The sequence below is a fragment of the Terrapene carolina genome, unplaced genomic scaffold, assembly GCF_002925995.2.
Source record: "Terrapene carolina triunguis isolate 2854851 unplaced genomic scaffold, T_m_triunguis-2.0 Scaffold131, whole genome shotgun sequence".
NCBI lineage: Eukaryota > Metazoa > Chordata > Testudines > Emydidae > Terrapene > Terrapene triunguis.
The window spans coordinates 12129122-12151048 of NW_020664482.1; the positions used below are offsets into that span (position 1 = coordinate 12129122).

The window sequence follows — 21927 nt, forward strand, 5'->3', positions numbered from 1 at the left end:
CAAGAAGAAAGAACACTTCTGTCCAGTTCAGTTCATATTGGCTACACATACAGCAACCGTGGCTCTTACAGGTCAGTGTATGTGAAGCAGTGGTTGTCCTTACTGGCCCGCAGTGTGGAGGAGTAAGGGTAGGGTTGCAGCCCATGATGCCATGTGGAATGTTGGGGGCTGGATGGGTAGGGAGATGCTCAAATGGAGTTCTCCAATGACTGCAAAGGGAGGCAAGCCCGTGATTGTTGGGCCTGTAGGTCATCAAGACTCTGCAGCATTTGTGTTTGCTGCCGGAGAAGCTTCATTATATCCTGGTGCATCTCCCTCTGCGACTCCTGGGCCTCTCTCCTGTCCACTCTTTCCCTGTCCATTCCTTCTGCAATACTCACCCTCCAGGTCCTCTGCTCCCAGTCTGATGCAGCACTGGCTTGCAGGATCTCGCTGAACATATCCTCCCGTGTCCTCTTCTTTCTCCTCCTTATCATAGTCTGGCAGGCATGGAGGGGGAACCCCTCAAGGCCGCAGTGGCGACAGCTGCAGATAAAACACTCAGCGGTATCATTGTCTTTACAGTCACAATGGGAAGCAAAAGTTAAGTTTCAGAACTCGCTTCCCTTGGTTCCCTAAAGTTTTAAACAACACGCGCTGATTGACATTTCAGCCTTGGAGCACCTGTACACAGCACCGTTCTCCAGCCCCAGCCATGTTGAGCACAGTCCAGCAGGAGATGGGAGAATGAGGAAGGAATTATTGAGCTGCATGGAACAATACAATTTTGGCCCCTATTTCTGTGGGTACGAGTGCAGGGCAATGGCATGCAGCACTGGCAGTATTTTCCACAGGCAGTGGTGGTTGGAGGATTGGGCTAAAAGAAATCTGATGAGGTTCAACAAGGACAAGTGCAGAGTCCTGCACTTAGGATGGAAGAATCCCATGCACTGCTACAGGCTGGGAACCGACTAGCTAAGCAGCAGTTCTGCAGAAAAGGACCTGGGGATTACAGTGGACAAGAAGCTGGATATGAGTCAACAGTGTGCCCTTGTTGCCAAGAAGGCTAACGGCATTTTGGGCTGCATTAGTAGGAGCATTGCCAGCAGATCGAGGGAAGTGATTATTCCCCTCTATTCGACACTGGTGAGGCCACACCTGGAGAATTGCATCCAGTTTTGGTCCCCCCCCCCCCCCACACACACACACACTACAGAAGGGATGTGGACAAATTGGAGAGAGTCCAGCGGAGGGCAACGAAAATTATTAGGGAGCTGGGGCACATGACTTATGAGGAGAGGCTGCAGGAACTGGGCTTATTTAGTGTGCAGAAGAGAAGAGTGGGGTGGGATTTGATAGCAGCCTTCAACTACTTGAGGGGGGGTTCCAAAGAGGATGTAGCTCAGCTGTTCTCAATGGTGGCAGATGACAGAACAAGGAGCAATGGTCTCACGTTACAGTGGGGGAGGTCTTGGCTGGATATTAGGAAACACTATTTCACTAGGAGGGTGGTGAAGCACTGGAATGGGTTACCTAGGGAGTGGTGGTGTTCTGCAGGGTCTCTGCCAAGTGTGGCATGCTGCTTGTTGTAAAAGCAGTAGGTCTGTGGCTCAAGCACCCGATCAACAATTGGCCTCCCCGACCTTCTGGTACGCCTGCTGGAATTCCTTTGCTTTCATGTGGCACTGCTGCTGATCTTTGTCACACCCCTTTGCCTGCAACCCCTGTGCAATCTGCTCATAGCTATCCAGCTGTTCCACAGCCTCTTCTCCCCACAGGCCTAAGAGATCCAATACCTCCAATACCTCCTGTCTAGTCCAGGCAGGAGCACGTCCAGAGCTTGGAGCCTGAATGGTCGGTTGGGCAGTTGCACACAACAAGGGAGAGCTGCTTAGGTGTGCTTGCCAAGCTAGGCGATTATGAAAAGCCATTTCAAAAATTTTGTGGGGCAGGCTTTGGGTATCCGTGACCGCTGGGCAGTGGAGTTCACAATTGTGACCAGAGCGGTCAGTGTCAGGCATTGTGGGACAGCTGCTGGAGGACTGTTAGAGTCAACATAGGTCAGACGATATCTACACTTGCACTTCGTCGACCACAGCGTACTGCCCATGGCTCATTCAGGGCGGTGGCGTTAGTGTGTCGCCGTCGTTGGGTGCTGACATCGGCAGGAGAGAAATTTTAATGCAGACACACGCACAACTAGGCCAACGCCAAGCGACTTACATCAGCCTAGCTTTGTAGTGTAGACCAGGCCTTAGAATGTTGGGAAAAAACATCCAGTTACCAACGCTGATACAAAGAACATTCAGTGCTGCATGATTAGGTTCTTCTGGGTCCCTCTCCCTCTAGTGCCCCTTGTAATTCTACACAGGATCCTCCTCCATTTGGCTGCCTTTTGTGAGCAATCCCCTTCAAGAACCATATGCACAAAGACTAACAGAGTATACAAGGAGCACCGCTTTATCTGTGTGTCTCAAGTGATGCAGTATGAGACCTGCAAAGGGCAGCTGAACAGTTCTGGAACCCAGCGTGCAAACAGAACAGAATCACAGTCCAGTCCCACGAGAGGAACTCGGCTGCACTCCCTTCCCCCGGAAGGCATACAGTGACTGTATTGCATGTTATTTCCATTTGTGCCCTGATCAGTGCACTGATTTTTATCTCCGATGTTTGGTAATTAATACTTTATTGCACTCTTCAATATCCAACATATTCAGCATGAGAGAAGGAAATTAGCTATATGCAGTCAGGTGTTGCTGTCAGCAAAAGACAGATATAATATTTTCTGGGGTTATTAGTTTAACCTAGAGGGCAAACATTACACAGTGCACTCCCAATTATCCAAATACCATGGGGGACATGGATTTGCTTTGGATAGCTGGGAGCTGGGATAATCGAGATGGGATGAGCCTTTCAGCCATTCAGCAGCACGACGCCCTTCGCTCATGGCTGGGATCTCCTCCTTCCGCCTCCTTGCAGCACTGGCTGGGGGTCACTGCTCTGCCCCCCTCACCCCCCCCCCCCCCATGGCAGCAGGACTGCAGAAGGCTCCCGGCAGCTGCAGGGCGGGTGACACCCGATCCCTGCAGGCACAAGGGGCAGGGCAGAGTGGATACCCTCTGGCCAGGACCCTGCTCTGCCCTGCCAGGACCACAGCCTTCCCTGCACCTTGCACCTGCAGAGATCAGGTGTCACTGGCCCTGCAGCAGCGTAACGAGCCCTCTGCAGCCGCACTGTCCTGGCCCTGCTCACTCACGTCTATGAGAGCGGGGCTGCAGAGGGCTCCCTGCATTGCCACAGGAGCCATTCAGCGCCCGCAGGGTGGCTTCCCACACTGCCAGCTCATCCTCCTCCTTCTCTTTGTCCGGGGCTCTCTGCTCTATTATCAGAATTCCTTCCTTGTCCCCCAGCAGGAGCTACATGGGGGAGCAGGAAGGGGTTCAGATAATGCAGAGGTTTGGATAAATGGGAGTTTACTGTATTATGATTTTATTACAGAAGAGTTACAGGCCCAGAGCCTCAGCCAGTGGAAATCAGCAGAGCTATATTGACTGTCCCAAAGTATCCAGTGCTGCAGTCCTTGCACACCAGAACTCCCTCTGACCTTTATAGGAGCTCTGGCTGCAGGGGAGCCAGGAGCTTTTGAAAAGCCCAGGACATTTATATGGGGGCGGGGCACATAACAGCCAATCAGCTAACACGATCCCCCAGCCAATGGGAAGGCAGTGGACCTAGGAGAAGGGCAGCCGCCATCTTGCCATGCATGCACTCTCACACCCCCTCCCACCTCTTCCAGACACCATGTTACATTCCCTGCAGTCCATCCATGACCCCCTCATCCCACTGACTGTGGAGGAAGAGGGGACATTGCATGCACATTTGTAATAAAATATTTGATAAGTCACTAGCTCTTTCCTTAAAATCATAATGATCACTTTTTAATTAAAGTTATTTCTACCTCACAGATAATCTCTTAGGAACTTGCTTCATTACATTTCCTTATTAAGTCCCAGCTTTCTAGCAAGAATTCTTACATTTGCTTTGTGTGATGTTATATATTCGATCTGTTGATTATCTGGTAACTTTCCCAGCCTCATGATTATAGATGGCCTTTCTTTTGTGAGCCTTAATACTAGGTGCATTACAAGTATATTTATTTATTATAGATTTATAACAATGCTAAGAAGAGGACCAAGACATATGCTCTACAATGCCCTTGACGTAGCTTAAGAAAACATCCTAAGTGCAGCAACGTAAGATAAACACAAATTCCCCTCATACAATGATAGGTCTGCCCACCCCCACACATTTCGCCGCATTTTTTCAAACACCTGGGGGAAAAGATGGACCTTGCAACTCATCTGTTCTATTTTATATTATTTGGGAGTCATAAAGAGAAACCACATAAGCAAATAAAAAGGCTGGTAATCAAAGATGAAATTTCTTAGATTGTAAGCTCGTTGGGGCAGGGACTGTCTTTTTGTTCTGTGTTTGTACAGCACTCGCACAGTGGGGTTCTAGTCGATAACTGGGGCTCCTTCGTTTTACCGCAATAAATACATTATCAAACTAGATCAAATATCCAGGTCCAGCCAACAATATAAATGTTACTCACATGATCACTGCTAATAGGGTACAAATGGCAACAGAAAAGGGTAAACTGTACCTTTATTTATTTCAATACATTTCAGTGATGGGGACTATATTGCCAAGTAATTTACATTATCAATTTCAGGCCAGTAAATGTTTCCATAATGAGGATGTCCTCATTTGTTCAATCACAATCTGACAGAAGGCATGCTAGGCACCCGCCATTAGTGGAATGAAGTGCCTGACTGTGATCAACAAAAACTCTAAATAGGATTGACCTTTTCGTCCAGGTGTTCATAACTAGCTCTTATTTTTAGCTGTGTTTCAAATCAGAAACATCAATGCTACAGTGGAACACACCTTCAGAATGAAAACCAGCTTCCTCATAAACACTTGGGAATCATCCAGCCCCTGAGAGTTGTGTGGGACAATACACGTGGCAAAATCAGTGTGCATCAGATGGCAGATGCTGCATGTCTAGTGAGATGATAATGAGTCTTCAATTGTAGTTCAGGGCTATGGGGATGGGGGGATTGGGGTTTTTTGTTTGTTTTTCAAAAGGAAGAAATAAATTAACCTGGCCTCATTTTAGCACATAGAGTCATCAGTTCACATGAATATCTTGTGTGTGCACCTGACCCTATTTTCTCAGAAATTCAGGAGCTTCTGCATAGACCGCGTAGGATGGTATGGTGCTCACCTAGTGGAATGTGACCAGAAAATGGGGCACAAAGACCTGCAATGGGTTCAAAGAGCTGCAAATTCTCCCACAGGAGCACAGACAGGCCAGGGAAGGGGCAGCTCGCTCCCAGGAGCAATAACCCACCCAGAAGCCTCCCCTACATGCACACGCAAAGACCAAAAAATTGTCCTGTGACCCACCAGCCTTTGTTGATGTATCTCACAAGCGTTTGGGGCCAGCAGAGGCATGTGGGATACAGTGGGTCACAGGAAGATTTTTCAGCCATTTTGTGGATTGTGGAGCCAAAGGAATGGAGAGCCAGCCTGGAGTAGACTATATAACTGCGGTAGTTGGACCACCCATTTCATATGCATCCTGGTTACCTCTTCATGGCCCACAACCATAAAACTGTACATGGTTCAATTGGTCTCATAGAATTCTCTTATACAGTCAGCTAAATAGCATCCCCACCCCCTTATTAGGTAACCAATATTCAAGCCTGTGTGAGAGTGAACTCAGAGAAAATGGAGGTTACAGTAATTTTTTTGCAATTTATACAGAAAGAACACAGGCTGTAGTAGACCGCTACACTGACCCTCCTAAACCAAAGACCCAACTACCCTGGTGAATATATTTCTGATGAAATTCATGGTTATAAAACAAAAACGCTCCAATGCTGGTCTGCCAGGTAACCTCAATACAAAGCCTGTGGGATGGTGCTGCAGAGTAGAATTCAGGGCAGGTCTACATTAGAAGCACTACATCGGCACAGCTGCTGTAGTGCGTCTGGTGAAGACGCTCTGTGCCAACGGGAGAGAGCGCTCCCACCAGCATAATTACTCCACTTCTGCAAGAGGCAGAAGCTATGTCAGCTTCCCGCCGACATAGCTCCAGTGTGGACAGTGCTTAGGTCGCTGTAATCTGCGTCGCTTGGGGAGGGGTGTCTTTTTCACACCCCTGGGCAACATCTGTTAGCTCGACTCAAGCGGTCGTGTAGACCTGCCCTAAGTAAATAATAATGGGGCCAAACTGAAATAGCAAAAAAAAATTGGCTCAGTTTGAACCAAAACTGATTTTTTTTCTCGTTTTTCTCACCAAAACATTTTATTCGACCCAAAATAAAAAAATTGTTGCTTGTGTTTCAAGTCATTTTCAGGCATTTTTCTCTGCCTTTTTTTAAAAAAAATTAGCTAGATTTCTAAAGAAATTGCAATTTTGGGGAGGAGGAAAAAAGCCAAAATGTTTCATTTTGAAATGGTCAAAACTAAATGCTGACTTTAAAAAAAAATCCATTTTTCTTTTGGCTGAAACGATTCACCTAAGTCAACCCAAGCTCATGAACAGTTTTGATGCCCCCCCAAAAAATGCATTTTTCAGTACTGTTTGCCAGAAAAAAATGGCCCAGCTCTACTGCAGAGTTCAAAAGGTCGTCTTCCCTTTGAAGTGCACACCTACCTATGCTTCACGCCTCAGGAAAGCTGTGGCTCAAAAGGAACTTCTGGTTTCTGCATATAGCTTAAAAATAAAAATATGAAGTGATTGACCCCTGGTTTCTTTGAGAACATGACACCTTTGTCCCAGTCAACTGACTGCAGACATGCACTGTGCACTAGAAATTTGGACCTGCAGCCACAGACTTGCTTCTCTCTGAATTCATTTGTGTTTCCTGCAGTTGCATTTGCCCCTAGAAGTCACCCATTGCCAGACGTGTGATTGTTCCAGCTTTAATCAAGTTGTAATTTTACAGAAGATGAAAATACACTGGTCACATTATCTCCCCGGCCTGACCCATCTCTTCCTAGAGGACTAAGACCCAAGGGACCCTCTATTATGGCTACCGTCCTGCTTTTTACTTGAGTTGGTATCTGCTGTAGTTGCTCTAAATATGATCAATGTATGGATTTATGGGATCCAAGAGAAGGAAAGATGGTCTTGTAGTCAAGCGATCAGGATTGTAACCCCAGCTCTGCAATGAATTTTTGGGGTAGGTCACTTCATCTTACTGGGCCTCCATTTCTGTAAAATAGGGATGATAATATGTCTCTCTCTTACAGGGATATTATGAGGTTACTTAATTAGCATCAGTAAGGACTTTCAGAGAGTCTAGGCTGGAAGGTGCTACAGAAATGGGTTTGTTATGGAATTGTTTCGGGCTAAATAAAGTTTTTGTGTTCAAACAAACAAACTCTAGGTCTGGCTCGGCAGTGGTGGGACAATGAGCTGGCATGCAGAGGATTGGGTGCTGGGCCCAGCTTGGCGAGAGATGGAAGCACTGCATCATTCACATGCAGCTGGGTGGATAGAAGGAGAGGAAGATGAAAGAGCATGTAATTTATTCCTAGATTTTTAAAGCCAGAAGGGACCAATAGATCATCTAGTCTGACCGGCTGTACTGTACAAGCTATAGAATTTCACCCAGTTACTACTGCACTGAGCCCAATATTTGGGGTTGACTAAAGCATACCATCCAGAAAGACATCCGCTCTGGATTTGAAGCCATAAAGAGACAAAGAATCCATTGCTTCCCTTGGTGGTTTGTTCCAGTGGTATCACCCTTACTGTTACAAATGGGTGCTTTCTTTTCTAAACTGAAATGATCTGGTTTCAGCGTCCAGCCATTGGTTCTTGTTATGCCTTTCTCCACTAGATTAGAGAGCCCTTTAGTAGCTGGAATTGAATCCCTGTGAAGGAACTTGTACGCTGTGATCAAGTCACCTCTTGATCTAATGTATGTAGGGCTCTAGCAGTGCACTGTAGTAATGTCATGGCACTGCTGAGTATCTGCATGCAGGCGCTGGCTCGCAGCCCTCCGGCTGCTGAGGGATTGTTGCTGTAACAGCAAAGAGGAAAACTAAAGGGCCAGGGAGGGCCCAATCCTGCAAGATGCTGTGTGCTCTTACAGGACCTGAAGGCACTCCGCACTTTGCAGAGTCAGGCTCCAAGGGCCAAAATCAGATTCAGTAGGCGGGTACAAGTTCATTGTACGCAATGGAGTGGTAGGTGCAAAAAAAGGAAGCACATTGTGTTTCTAGAGCTCAGTGTGATGTTTTCATGTGCTGCACCTCCTCTCTGCATGGCACTGAGGGGCAGGATGTAGGCTCCCTCTAAAAGTACCCTATTACCAAACAGCAATCGTTTGCTTCTGATAGCGGGCCAGAGTCTAGTCTCCCTTCTGCCAGATTGATGTCTTTGTAACTCCAGGGAAGACTCTGGCCTTACACCACTGGAGGGGAGCTCAGAATCTGCCCCCCCCCATTTGTAGCCAATAGTGCAGAGCGAACCCCAGGCCAAGAGATCTGCCCTTTCTCCTGTACACACGCACCCACCTCCCCCGCATACAACCTTTAAGAGTCAATTGCCTTGCAGCTCCCTGCCCGCCTGGCACCTCCCTCTCCAGAGGGTGAAAGCTGGCACTCACTCCCGGCTCTCCCCAGCAGGGGCTTCCTCCCACCTCACCACATCGTGGCAAAGGCTCTGGGGGAGTTGGTGCCCCTCCCCGCGGCTCCCGGGGGCTGCTTGGCACTCCTCCCCGCCTGCCCAGGCTGCGAACCCGGCCCCAGTGCGGGTCCCACCCCCGGCCTTGACGCCAGCGCGCTAATGAAATGCTAATACCGGGGGCGCCGAGCCGGTCGCTGCCAGCACCAATAAAACCCGGCGCGGAGCCGGGGCTCTGCCCGGTGCCAGCCCGCAGCCTCCGCAGCAATGCAGAGCGCAGCCCCCGGGCCGGCCGCCCCCGCCCCCGCCCTGCACCTGCTCACCTCCTACTTCATAGACAGCATCCTGGGCCGGAGCCCCGCCGCCAGGCGGCAAGGTGAGCGGGACCCTGCCCGGGGAACTGCCCCCGGGACCGGGGCGCCCTGCCAGCCCCCCGCCCGCCGGGGATGGATGGGGGGGACCGGGGCGCCCTGCCAGCCCCCCACCCGCCGGGGATGGATGGGGGGGACCGGGGCGCCCTGCCAGCCCCCCACCCGCCGGGGATGGATGGGGGGGACCCGGGAGCCCTGCTGGTTCCCCCAGTGCGGAGCTCCCCGGGGCAGCGCAGCAGCCGGGCCCTCCAGTCATTCTCCCGCTTCTCCACTCTCCCCAGGCGGGGACCCCACGGAGCCGCCCGAGCCCTGCCCCGCGCCGCTGGCGGCAGAGAAGCGCCCGGTCCCCGGCGCCTGGGCGGAGAAGGAAGCGCCAGAGGACGCGGAGAAGGGCAGCAGCTGCCCCGGGGAGCCGGCGGCTGGTCTCTCCGGCTCAGCCCCCGCAGCTGCGGCCGAGGCGCCGGGGCCCCTGAAGCGGAAGCAGCGGCGCTACCGCACCACCTTCAGCAACTTGCAGCTGGAGCAGCTGGAGCGGGCGTTCCGCAAGTGCCACTACCCCGACGTGTTCACCAGGTAGGAGCGCGGCCAGCCCGCTCCGCCAGGGGCAGCCCGCCCCAGCACAGCCCTTCCCACCCGCCACCCCGTAGGGCCAGATCCTGGGAGATGCTGCCCTCCTCTGGGAGGATCGGGCCCTGACTGCGCCCTCTCCCCAAAGTTTCGACTGGGTCCAGGGGGATTCAAAGAGAGATTCCTCCCCCGAGGCAGCGAGGCCAGACCTTGAAATGGTCCCTGCCCTGTAAATGCCACTCCCTGGTGTAGGGAATAAACCAGATTGAATGAACCCAGGGTATGTAAGGTCAGGGAGCCCTCAGGAAAGCGAACAGTGACTCGGGCGGATAGGAAAAGCTCTTGAAGCAAAGGGAAATAGCTCGGGATGGATGGTAATCGCTGGCTTTAAAGTAACAGCTGGAGCACATGCGATTCCGCCCTCGCATGAAGTGGGAATCAAGGTGAAATCAGGGCACTATGGTGTGCGAGGGGGTCTCAGATCTTACATCCACTTATTGCTTCCCAATGGTCCTGATGCAGTTACCGGGGTGTGTGTGTGTAAAAACCTTGGAGTTGTATGTTATTGTTTATATAGTCTCAGGCTGGTAGGCACTATGCAGCGGCTTCTAGATTAGAAATCACCTATAAAGAGCCGGGGATCTGATTTGACTTTTAATGAACTCTCAGTTTCTGATGGGGCTGTTTTTGATGAAGCCAACCCTTTTTTGTGACTAAAGATGGAAATACTAAATGATGTTTGGCTCTTCTGCAGAGAGGAGCTAGCCATGCGTCTGGATTTAACAGAAGCCAGAGTTCAGGTGAGTAACGGGTACTAAAGAGCATGGATCTAGTTTGGGCTGAATACACTGCCTTTTGATATGTATAAACGTTCTTAGCTTAAAATTAAGTGTTATGTGTTTTCTTAGTGCTATTGGATTTTTTATTTTTCCAGCTCACTCAGATTGAGAAGTGTTGATGTAAATAATGTAAAAAGCTGGGGGCTGTTATTCCATATTATCCTACAAAAGAGGACCAAATGTGATCAGAGCTTTGAATTTAAAAGAATGAGAAGTTGTTAGTATCCCACCCCTCACAAAACCAGAAACGTCGAAATGAAATGTAGTAATTGTCAGATATAATATCAATACATGTCAGCGAACATTAAATGATCATTTAAAAATAGGCTTTGCATCTTGTCTAAACCAGTGGTTCTCAGCTGGGGTACCTTATCGCTGAGGGTACGCAGAGGTCTTCCAGGGGGTAAATCAACTCATCTAGATTTTTGCCTAGTTTTATAAAAAGCACTAGCGAAGTCAGTACAAACTAAAATTTCAGAGAGACAATGACTTGTTTATACTGCTCTATATACTGTTCACTGAAATGTAAGTACAATATTTATATTTATTTTATAATTATATGGTAAAGATGAGAAAGTAAGCAATTTTTCAGTAATAGCATACTGTGACACTTTTGTTATTTTTAACATCTGATTTTGTAAGCAAGTTTTTTTTTTAAGTGAGGTGGAATTTGGGGGTACGCAAGACAAATCAGACTCCTGAAAGGGGTACAATAGTTTGGAAAGGTGAGAGCCACTGGTCTAAACTATTTAAACATCTGTTTACAGATGTAGATGTGGATTTGAATGAGTTGTATGCATATTGTTTAAATACTATTTTATATTTAAATCTTAAAGTTCTGAAACAAACCAACAGAAGCCTAAAGATTCACAGTAAAATTTGATATTTTTCTACTGGAGGAAATTATAGTGAAAAAGTATTTAAAAACAAAATTAATTGGGGATAGGGTGACCAGACAGCAAGTGTGAAAAATCAGGACGGGGTGGGGGATAATAGGACCCTATATAAGAAAAAGACCCCCAAATTGGGAATTGTCCCTATAAAATCGGGACATCTGGTTACCCTAATTGGGGACAATAGTATTGTATAGGAGTTCAGAATGTAGTTACATTAATAATTTTCTGACATTTATCAACTGGTGTTCTCCTTGATATTTGTATTTTAAAAAAAGGAGAAATATCCTGGACATGTCATCCGTTATTAAATCTGAGACAAAAACACTAACCATAACATTTTAGACAGTAACATTTTCTAGATGTACACTTAAAAATGCATTTTTACCACTGGTCTGTAATAGTCCAAAATTAAATGCATACTGGCATTTTTAAAATTTCTGTATTTAGTTTTTGTAAAAGTTCACATTAGCATTACAAAAATATTTATGCAGTTTCTTTTGAAGTGCCAAAATCTGATGTTTTGGTTCCTGACCAAAACAATAAAAGGACCCAAAATGGTTAGATTGTGTTGTGAACTAATGATTAGTTGAATGTTGTGTTCTACATCTAAGCAGTTATTTATGTAGTTCACAAAAGCATTCATGCACCATCTCCTGCCCCAATTTAACTTGAAAACATCTGCACTGTTTAAAAAAATGGTTACATAAATTAAAAGATGATTCTGAGACTGAGATGAGAATGTCTGCTTGAAGGGAATTTTTATTACTAGGTTGGGCAGTTATAATGGAACATCAGACAAAACCGTAAGCATACAGGTGCAAAGATTGTGTAACCAATCATCCATACTGCAATCCTCTAAAGAAGCCTATCCTTGGTTCTAAACACCCATAATTAACACTCTCTTTTACAAAGTATTAACTCTTGTATTAACTCCTTTACGGTTGTGGTTTTTTTTTTTTTTTTTTTTTTTTAAAAAAGCTTTGTCTACATAGCAAATATTAAATCTTGTTAAAAATTTAGTTTCAAACAGACCATTAAGGGTCCAAATTAGCACAAAACCAATCAAATTATACTAACCTCAGCACATCGGATATTTAATGAATTACTTTGCATGTCAGTCCAGCTGCAAGCTGCGGTCATGACTTGGCTCCCAGCATGTACTGTTCATTTTTCATGAGTATGATATGCATTGCAACCTCTTCCCTGATTTGGCAGGCTTACTCACAGACTCATCTGTTTAGCTCTGTTTCTTCTCACACTCCACCAACGGGGCAAGATGCTCAATTTGTGTAAACTGTAGTTCAGTTGAAGTCAATGGAGCAATGACAGTTTACACTGGCTGAGGAGCTGGCCCCAGAAGTCTTGAATTTACTCATCTTTCCATATTTTAACACTTGGGCTCAGATCCTTAAAGATAAGTAGGCTCCTAAAATCCATTGATGTCAGTGGAAGTTAGGAGCTTAAATACCTGTGAGGATCTGGGCCTTGGAGACTGGGAAAGAGAACTTCCAGCCATCAGGGAAAGCTCTTAGGCAATTTATAGATTACATCCAGTGCTCAATGATTTTACACGTGTGAGCAAGCTTTGTCACCTTTTTCATCTCAACACCACAGCTAAGTTATGTTCTGACCTTTAAGGAAAGAAAATACACACACACACCCCAACATAAATATCACCAATGCTACTAGTAACTAAAATACCTTAACACATGACAGCCACTTGTTTCTCCCATAAAATGAACATGGATGCAAAACTGTTAACCCACCCATTTCCCCAATCCCATTCTCACCTTCTCATATGGGCTTGCCAATTGCATGCAGTTGGGTTGCGCTGTTCGATGTCTCTTTTTTGAGACATTGGCATACGGCAAAAGGGATCATGTAGATGATTTGAAGCCAAGCTTCCTGTGAATGTCATAAAAAAGAACAAAACGTTCAGAGGCATAGCCACATGGGAGTACTAGGCAAATATTGAGAGGAAGGATTCTCCAGTATCATAGAATTCAAGGCCAGAAGGGACCACCACAGTATCTAACCTGAGCTCTTATGTATCACAGGTCACCACCACCACCCGGCACCCGTACACGAAACCCAACAACTGAGATGAGACCCCAGCCCTCAGGAGGCTAGACTTATGTGTCACAGGCAGAGTGGTTTGGTTGCTAACATGAGACGGAATTTCAATTCCCTGCTTTGCCACAGACAAGTACCTTGGGCAAGTCACTTGGTCTCTCGGTCTCATTCCCCCAACTGTAAAATGGAGATAACTCACACAGGTGTTGTGAGGATAAATACATTAAAGATTCTGAGGCGCTTAGATAGCACGGTATGTTAATAGACCATTTTTTAAATATACTGCAATGGTATCTTCCAGACTTGCTCAAAAGTAACTCTCTGTGAAGTTAATTTAACGCAGAGTTGTCATTTCTGTACCTCACTGAGCCAGCAGAGCAGCCCATTGCTTTTCAAACTGAGATTTGCTTCTCTGGGGAGACACCTGCCGTACCTCTTCCTGGGGCAGTATACGCACGGCCAGATACAATGGGGAGCAGGGACGATATTTTCTCTCTTACCGGAGTCGGCAGAAACTTGCATTTCATTGAGTCCTAATTGGAAGTGACCCTGCAAGAAAGAAAAATGAACAACTCTCTTATTCCCATCTCATTCCAAAGTGCACCACTTATTTCAGCTATTTCCCCCACCTAGGGAGATTTCCCCTCTTTGAAAATGCATCCAAGGGGACCCATATATTTTTCCATACCATGGGAAAGGAATGATGTGAAACTCTGGTAAATCCAGTCCTGCTCGGAACCCATCCTTTGTGGGCTTCCAGAAGCATTCTTGTTTGAGTCCATACTTCGCTTCTCTTAACAGGCTTCTTTCTCACTATTAGTGTAGATCATTGGTCTGGGGAGAAAAACAGGAACATCTTAAAAAGCTCTAACATGTAAAAGTTAGAAACATCAACTGGTTGATTCGGCACATGGGTATCATTGGTAAAGCACTCACTTACAAAGTAATAAGGATTACTGCAAATTGAACCTCCTTGTGATATTATTTGCTAATAATCCCAAAATCAATCTCAGCAACAAAGATACACTATGGCTAGTCACAAATATAATTTAACTTGTTTTTATGTATCAGAAAGTGTTTTAATTCACATGATTTTGAAGGGATTTAAAGTCTCCAGAAATCAGTAAATTGAAAACTGACTTTACATTCAGTAGGCTCTTCTCTTAAAATTGCATAGTTAAAGTTTTTAATTATTTTCAAAAAACCGAGTACTTCTAAATTTGGATTATGAATGATAATTTCAATTGCTAATGAAAGTCCTGGCATAGGAATAACTTTTAGGATACATTCAGAATCTATCAATAATTACAAAAATAACATATGCAGTATTTAATATACACTGGTTTATAGTCCATTCTTGTTAAATTTAAAAACTGATCAAAACTGTAATGACTCCAGGAGTCTACAATTCACTCTTCTTTGTTACATACCTCTAACACATTATTTTGAATATATTTAGCCCAAAAGGATATGGTTAGCTAAACAGTATATATTCCATGCTGCAAGTATGTACACATCTGTGTATAGATGCAAACTACCCAGGTAACCTGACAGAAATGTCATGATCTAAAAATGTAAAGCTAAATTATTTTTAAAGGCAGTTGAACTCTTCTATTAATCAGTAGCAAAAATACCAAATTAGTCATTTTTATGCTTGTATTAAATAATCTAAATCTTATTTATAATGATATAAATGCTAAAGTTTTGAAAGTACTGTGTGTTTATGATGTCACTGTAAGGTAAGATACGTGTTTATGCCCCATTTATCACTCATATTAATGTGGATTTTGCCCAAGCCGGGAGTTCAAGATTGGGATTTTAGTCCTAAATAATGGCTTTCAGTGCTGATAGTCCAAATTCAGTTTAGATTTTAAAAGAAGTTTGATAAATACAATAATTGATGGCCAATTGAAATCAGTTGTTACACTGGATTTACAATCTGCACAACAGACAAGCAATAGTATTGCAATCATAAAAGATAGCTCTACAGATTCCATAAGAGTAAATTAAAGGAATTATTTTAACATTTTAAGGTAGCAAACATTTCACTCCTTATTCAGTTTCTCTGTTTGGGGCAGACTGAGGGAAAAAATGCTTAATCATGTAATATTCTCATTACTCTTTTCGTCCTTTGAACTCCATTCTAGAGGAGAGCACTGGTGGCTTAGAGCTGGTGGTTTTATTTTCCTTCTGAGATACCAACTTTAGCTCCATTTATGATGCTTATTGGCAAGTGATTGGAGGCTGCTATTTAACCAGTAAACCTTGTAAAACTAATTTAATTACATTACTAAAATCTGTTTTAGCCGATGCCTAAAGCTGAATGAACACAACTGAAAGTGTTTCTTTCATGCACCCGGCTCCCATCTGTAGATATAGATTTCCAGCATTTCACTAGTTCTGCTATCGCCTATAAGAAATTTGACCCTTTACAAGCGCAGACCTTGTGTCTCTAAGATTATTTATTGATCACACTATTGTGCCAGATTTTGTCAAATGTGCGATATTTTCCATTGTCCTTTTCTTGGTTCAAAACACCAATCTCCTTGCCAACAGACCTAAGCACGAAGTGTACGTTAGTTACCCAGAGGAAAAAGACACCATTATTTTTGCAGAGTCACTAAAGTTTTCACAGAATATTGCTAGCTTTAAAAAAAAAATCTAAACAAAAGGTGTTCAAATAGTCACTGCTTCTTTAGGTCCCTGTGAATAAGCATTCACAAGACTTATGCCATGTGGGTACCTTATTACAGTATCTTTTCGCTCCTTATTATATATATTGTAATGTATTTTAGTGAGACTGATGTGTGGCCCAATCCTGTCCCCTTTGAACTCAATAGGAGGTTTGCCATTGACTTAAAGGGAAAAGATCAGGCCTGTGATACCAAGGCTAGCAACGCATACAGTATAGCAACGTACTTTGGGTATTAACAACTTTTCACTTCTATAGGGCTTTTCTTCAAAAGCTCTTGGCATTTTACAATTATTATTTAAATATGCATCAAAAAGCTCTTTGTGAAGCAGATGCTAGTATATCTTTACAGACAGGTAAACTAAGTCCAATAGAGAGGGTAAACAACTTGCCCAAGATCAGAGCAAGTCAGTGATTCCCAGGCAGCCCTGCTCTAACTCCCAGATCATAGTTGCACTAATATTAGAGACTTCTGATAAAATTACAAAAATGTATTGTGACTCATAGGTCATTTTAAAAATATAATAATTCTCGCCACACACTAGAATGTTTTGATCGTCTTACTTGAACTGTTTGGTTTCATAATGCTGCACCTGCAGATGGAAGAAGTGTCTATTTATATCCCGGCATTCTCTGCAGTAAATATTTACTCCTATTTTGGGGACTATTAATGTACCAATTAATACATGATCGTTGTACTATATGAAAACTTCTGCTAATGGCTTATTGAATTTCAGTAGTGGCTAGATATAAAATTTGTGTTAGAGATGATGAGCCGCAGGGGTGAGTCCGAACCTCTACAGGGCCTCTCCTGCTGGTCGTCTCGGGAATTAGCTCTTCCAGCGTCGTGGAGCACCCCCTGCAGGCTGGTGATCCACCTGTCCCCTGGCCCTGTGTCCCTCCCGGACCCCAGTGCCCCTATCTCTGGGTGCTGCCCCCTGGCAGTACACCCCCCAGTCTCAGGGTCTCCCTTCCCAGGGGAACCCCCACCCACTATCCCTACCTCTCCTCAGAAAAAGGCCACTGCCAGTCACCAACTAGCCCCCGCTCCCTGGGGCAGACTGCAGTATAGGCCACTCATCATCGGCAAGGCTGGGTTTGGACCTGCTGCCTTGGCCTAGCCATGGGCTGCCCTCTGCAACCCCCAGTACCCCTTGGCCTCCTACTAGGCCGCAGCCTGGGGCTATCCAGGCTGGAGCTCCCCAGCTCCTCAGCCTGTCCCCAGTCCCAGTCCCAGTCCCAGTCCCAGTCCCAGTCCCAGTCCCAGTCCCAGTCCACTCCACTCCACTCCACTCCACTCCACTCCACTCCACTCCACTCAGGTACTCTGTCTCCCTGCAGCCAGGCCCTTCTCCCTCTGAAGGCAGAGAGAGACTCTTTGGCCTCTGGCTCCCAGCCTTTTTATACAGGCCAGCTGTGGCCTGATTGGGGCATGGCCCAGCTGTGGCTGCTTCCCCAATCAGCCCAGCTTTTAGAGCTGCAGCCCTCTTCCAGGGCTATTTTAAACCCCTCAGGCTAGGAGCGGGGTAGTCACCCCGCTACAGGCCCAAACTAAAAATCTTTGATCCAAGCCCAGATACAGTTCAGAATTCAGGCTGAATGTATCTCTCTACCTGAATTAGAACATCTCAACATTTGAGAAAATTTAGATTTTTTGAATCCTCAAACTTGGGAGCATTCCTATCTGAGATTCTGGTTTCAGCCCATCTCTGCTGTATACTTCACAATGCATTTTCACCTTAGTGCACACACATATTTAGGGACCCAAGAGAGAATACTCCAAGACAGAGTCAAAATTACAAACAAACAAAAATGGTGTGGTGTCAGTTGTCAGAGTAGATTAAATTCTAGTCTCACTTCTCCGTTACTTTATAATATACTCCATAGTCTAAAATAATTAATAGTGCAGCCTTGCAAAGAGAAGTTGATATAATAAACAGTTTACTGTACAAAAGTATACTGTACAGTAGACTCCTTACCGTCCAAAGCCCTATGTCTAAGAAACTACCAGCATGTCTCCCTGTTTTATTGACTCCTGGTTACCAGAACTCTCAAGTATCTGAATATATTTGGTGTCTTGAGTAACAGATTTCTATTGTACTATAACTGAGTTAATCAGTTTCACATAACTATATATGACATCAGTTTGAGTCATGGCAAGTAATCAGAGCATCTAAAAAAATGTTTTTAAATACTTATCTATGTAGTTAGTCAGCCAGACTATCTAGGCATTTAAATCACACTCATGGTTTTGATTAAAAAATATTTCAGTTATGATTAAATTGCTTCTTAAATTGCATGGACTGAGGTAGCCACCTTTCGATTTGGGGAGGTCAGGGGGATCATATTTGAAGGCTCAACTAATAAAGGGGTAATAAATTATTAATAGCTATTTTCATTGTTTAATAGATTAGTCAATAGTTAGAGTCCAACAGGTCAGGGATTGCATATTACTATGGCTTATTACCAATAACACCTTTTGCTGATATGCCTACAACAGATACTACTCACATCCATAAACATGATTATTAATTAATAGATGTCATAATCAACACTTTATAAACAGAACCTTTCTACATAGAAACTGTACTTTTAAAATAAAGGTCACTACTATGCCATGTGCATCACAGCCTACCATAGCTGATAAAAGCAACAACAAACTCAGTCTAGCTAACCCTTTTGTATTCTCTCTGAAGGTCTGGTTTCAAAACAGAAGGGCAAAATGGAGGAAACGTGAAAAAACTGAATTGTTAGGGAACGTTCCAGGACTCTCCTTAACGCATCCATTGGGTCTGTTTTTGGACATTCCATTGAGTCAGTCTCCTCTTCTGGACCACGCATGGAGATCAATGCCACTTTCAACAATAGCTATGCCATCCGTAACTCCAGCATTCAACCCTGCAAGCTTAGGGCCGTTTGGTCTCAGCAGTCTTGCCTGGACATCTCTCTTCAGAAATCCAATTTTAAGTCCCCATTTTGGAAGGTACAGAGAGCATATTTTAAGTGTTTTTCTTTTAAATCTCAAGGTTTTCTGTCTTATTATCTATCTTATTTTCTTTTCTTTTAAACCGTGAGGTCTTCTGTCTTATTATCTATCCCTTTCTTTTAAACCTCAAGATTTAAAAGAAAGAGGTAGATGATAAGACAGAAAATACAATATTGCCTCTATCTACATCCATGGTACACCCACATCTTGAATACTGCATGCAGATGTGGTCAACCCATCTCAAAAAAGATATATTGGAATTGGAAAAGGTCCAGAAAAGGGCAACAAAAATTATTAGGGGTATGGAATGGCTGCCATATGAGGAGAGATTAATAAGACTGGGATTTTTCACCTTGGAAAAGAGGTGACCAAGGGGGGATACGATAGAGATCTATAAAATCATGACTGGTATGGAGAAAGTAAATAAGGAAGTGTTATTTACTCCTTCTCATAACACAAGAACTAGGGGTCACCAAATGAAATTAATAGGCAGCAGGTTTAAAACAAACAAAAGGAAGTATTTTTTCACACAACACACAGTCAATCTGTGGAACTCCTTGCCAGAGGATGTTGTGAAGGCCAATACTATAACAGGGTTCAAAAAAAGAACTAGATAAGTTCATGGAGGATAGGTCCATCAATAGTTATTAGCCAGGGTGGGCAGGATGGTGTCCCTAGCCTCTGTTTGCCAGAAGCTGGGAATGGGCAACAGGGGATGGATCACTTGATGATTACCTGTTCTGTTCATTCCCTTTGGGGCACCTGGCATTGGCCACTGTCGGAAGACAGGATACTGGGCTAGATGGACCTTTGGTCTGACCCAGTATGGCCGTTCTTATGCAATACAACAGCTTAATATCAGTAAGCAATTCACAGGTGCCATAATTAAATGTGTGTTCCAATGTTACAGTATGGATTCTGTCTATATAAATGAATAATATAAAAAGTTATTAAAAAGGCCAGCTCTCACGTCTTACTCACTGGGATAACTTGAGTAAAATAAGCAGGATTTGGCCCTAAATTAGCTGTAAACCCCAGTGAAAGTCATTCTACATAGTTACCGTTTTAAGGGCAGTTGTGCATGTTGGGTGAAATCCTGGCCCCATTGAAGTCAGTGGGCCCTTGTCTTCATGACAGACTGTTTTAATGTAGACCGACTATGGACTCTATTCTGATCTCGTATATACAGGTGTAGTATATTACACATCTTAAAATCTACTACAACAGATCTAGATAGGAGCTCTCGAGGTGGCTCTGCAAAATAGAGAATTATACTGGATGTTCCCACACAGGAGAGCAGAACATGGCCCCAGTTCCCTGAACACCAATGACAGAGCTGACATCATTGGTTTTCATTTCAGGGCCATACTCGTACTGTTAACATTTCCTAACATTTCCTTTACTGAAGACACGTGTGCCCAATCCCAATGGGAGTTTTGCCATTGACTACAATAAGCACAGGGATGAGTTCAGAGTCTTCCTTCCCAACCTCCAAGACCTATGGGAAGATCCCGAACCTGTGTCCATTATCAGCGCTCCATTGAATTCTAAGGAGCTCTGATGATTTAGAATAGCTGAAGATCGGCTCCTCAGTCTCGCTCGCTCCAAGTGCTGAAATTAAACAACTGAAAGCTGCTGCTGTGTTAGCACTGTATACTCCTCTCCCTCCTGAAATGACAGCCTATATTATAGCCTCCGATTAATGAGCACACCTTTCTGCCATGCTGATTTATGCTGCTTTTCACATGAAATAACTTGTCACAACAAATGGGTTGCCCAGAGACCTATCCGAAAATTGTTCCCTTCATGAAGTATTCTGTTGTTTCCACAGAGCGTGCTGCTCTCCCGCATTACAAGGTTTGCTTAGAAAGGATGTAACATGTTAAGAGAATGACAGTAAATCTGACAAACTGACTTTTCTAGATAGCTGCATGCAGTGCAGTGGTATGAACATCTGTCTTCTATGCTGCAGCCACAGTTTAGTAAGTGATATTCATTAGGTGCAAAGTGGATTTGCCTATTGCACTAAAAAAAAAAAAAAAAAAAAAAGCTAAAAGTAAATTTACAAAAAAATGTAAGTTTGGAACAAAGAAGAAGTTTGGTTTAAAAAAAAATTCAACCCAGTGTAGTGCTGTGGTTATTAATAAGGTAAATATTTCTTCTACAAAATGTTTCTTGGTTTGTTACTATTGACTTTTTTTTCCAAATATAGATTTCTCAATGCTTTAAATCCTCTCATGACAACAGCTTCAGTCTTAATGAAAGCACCAGGACCCCCGTCAGACCCTGGTCTCACTGCCTTCACTGATCCGGCAGCAGTTGAAAGGAAAACGTCGAGCATTGCAGCACTAAGGCTCAAAGCGAAAGAACATTCAGCACAAATCCCTCAATTAAACCTCCTATCCAGTCTTACAAACACTAACAAAGAACTTTGTTAGGAACTTTCCCGCAGACTGCAGTAGCATAGGAGAAAGCAAATGCCTTCTCCCATAAGTGGATCCAGTTATACAGAGGCATATAAAAAAAACCCATCCATCTGTAGATCTTCCATCTGCAAAATGGACTGATGGAAATTTTAATCCTACTAAAAATAGCTTTCCTTTATTATAACACAAAATTGTGCGGTCATGTAGCAAATGATAAATGACTACTTATGGTGAATTTTCGACATTACAAAAGATATACATCAGGAATTGACTCTTCTACATAAATAAAACTAATGTGAAGAACGAGTTTGCTGTGAAACCCCATGATGTACTGGACATTAGCACAAAAGTTGAAAATCCTCTGTAGAAATAACTCTGGAGTTTTATAAAC

At 44.3% G+C, this 21927-nt stretch overlaps 1 protein-coding gene across 1 annotated transcript; it reads left to right on the forward strand.

The window, feature by feature from the left end:
* Window positions 1–8953: 8953 nt before the first annotated feature.
* LOC112113751 (homeobox protein ARX) lies at window positions 8954–21548 on the forward strand. The gene is made up of 5 exons (XM_026653076.1): window positions 8954–9062; window positions 9339–9630; window positions 10379–10424; window positions 18821–19107; window positions 21323–21548. Exons 1-5 carry the CDS (start codon window positions 8954–8956, stop codon window positions 21546–21548), a joined length of 960 nt encoding a protein of 319 aa, XP_026508861.1.
* Window positions 21549–21927: the final 379 nt, after the last annotated feature.

Bases quoted from the DNA above. Each gene is read 5' to 3' on its own strand.
- LOC112113751 (XM_026653076.1), top strand. From the start codon at position 8,954: ATGCAGAGCGCAGCCCCCGGGCCGGCCGCCCCCGCCCCCGCCCTGCAC. The intron at 9,631-10,378 runs GTAGGAGCGCGG...GCTCTTCTGCAG, and splicing joins TACCCCGACGTGTTCACCAG to AGAGGAGCTAGCCATGCGTC. The intron at 10,425-18,820 runs GTGAGTAACGGG...TTCTCTCTGAAG, and splicing joins TAACAGAAGCCAGAGTTCAG to GTCTGGTTTCAAAACAGAAG.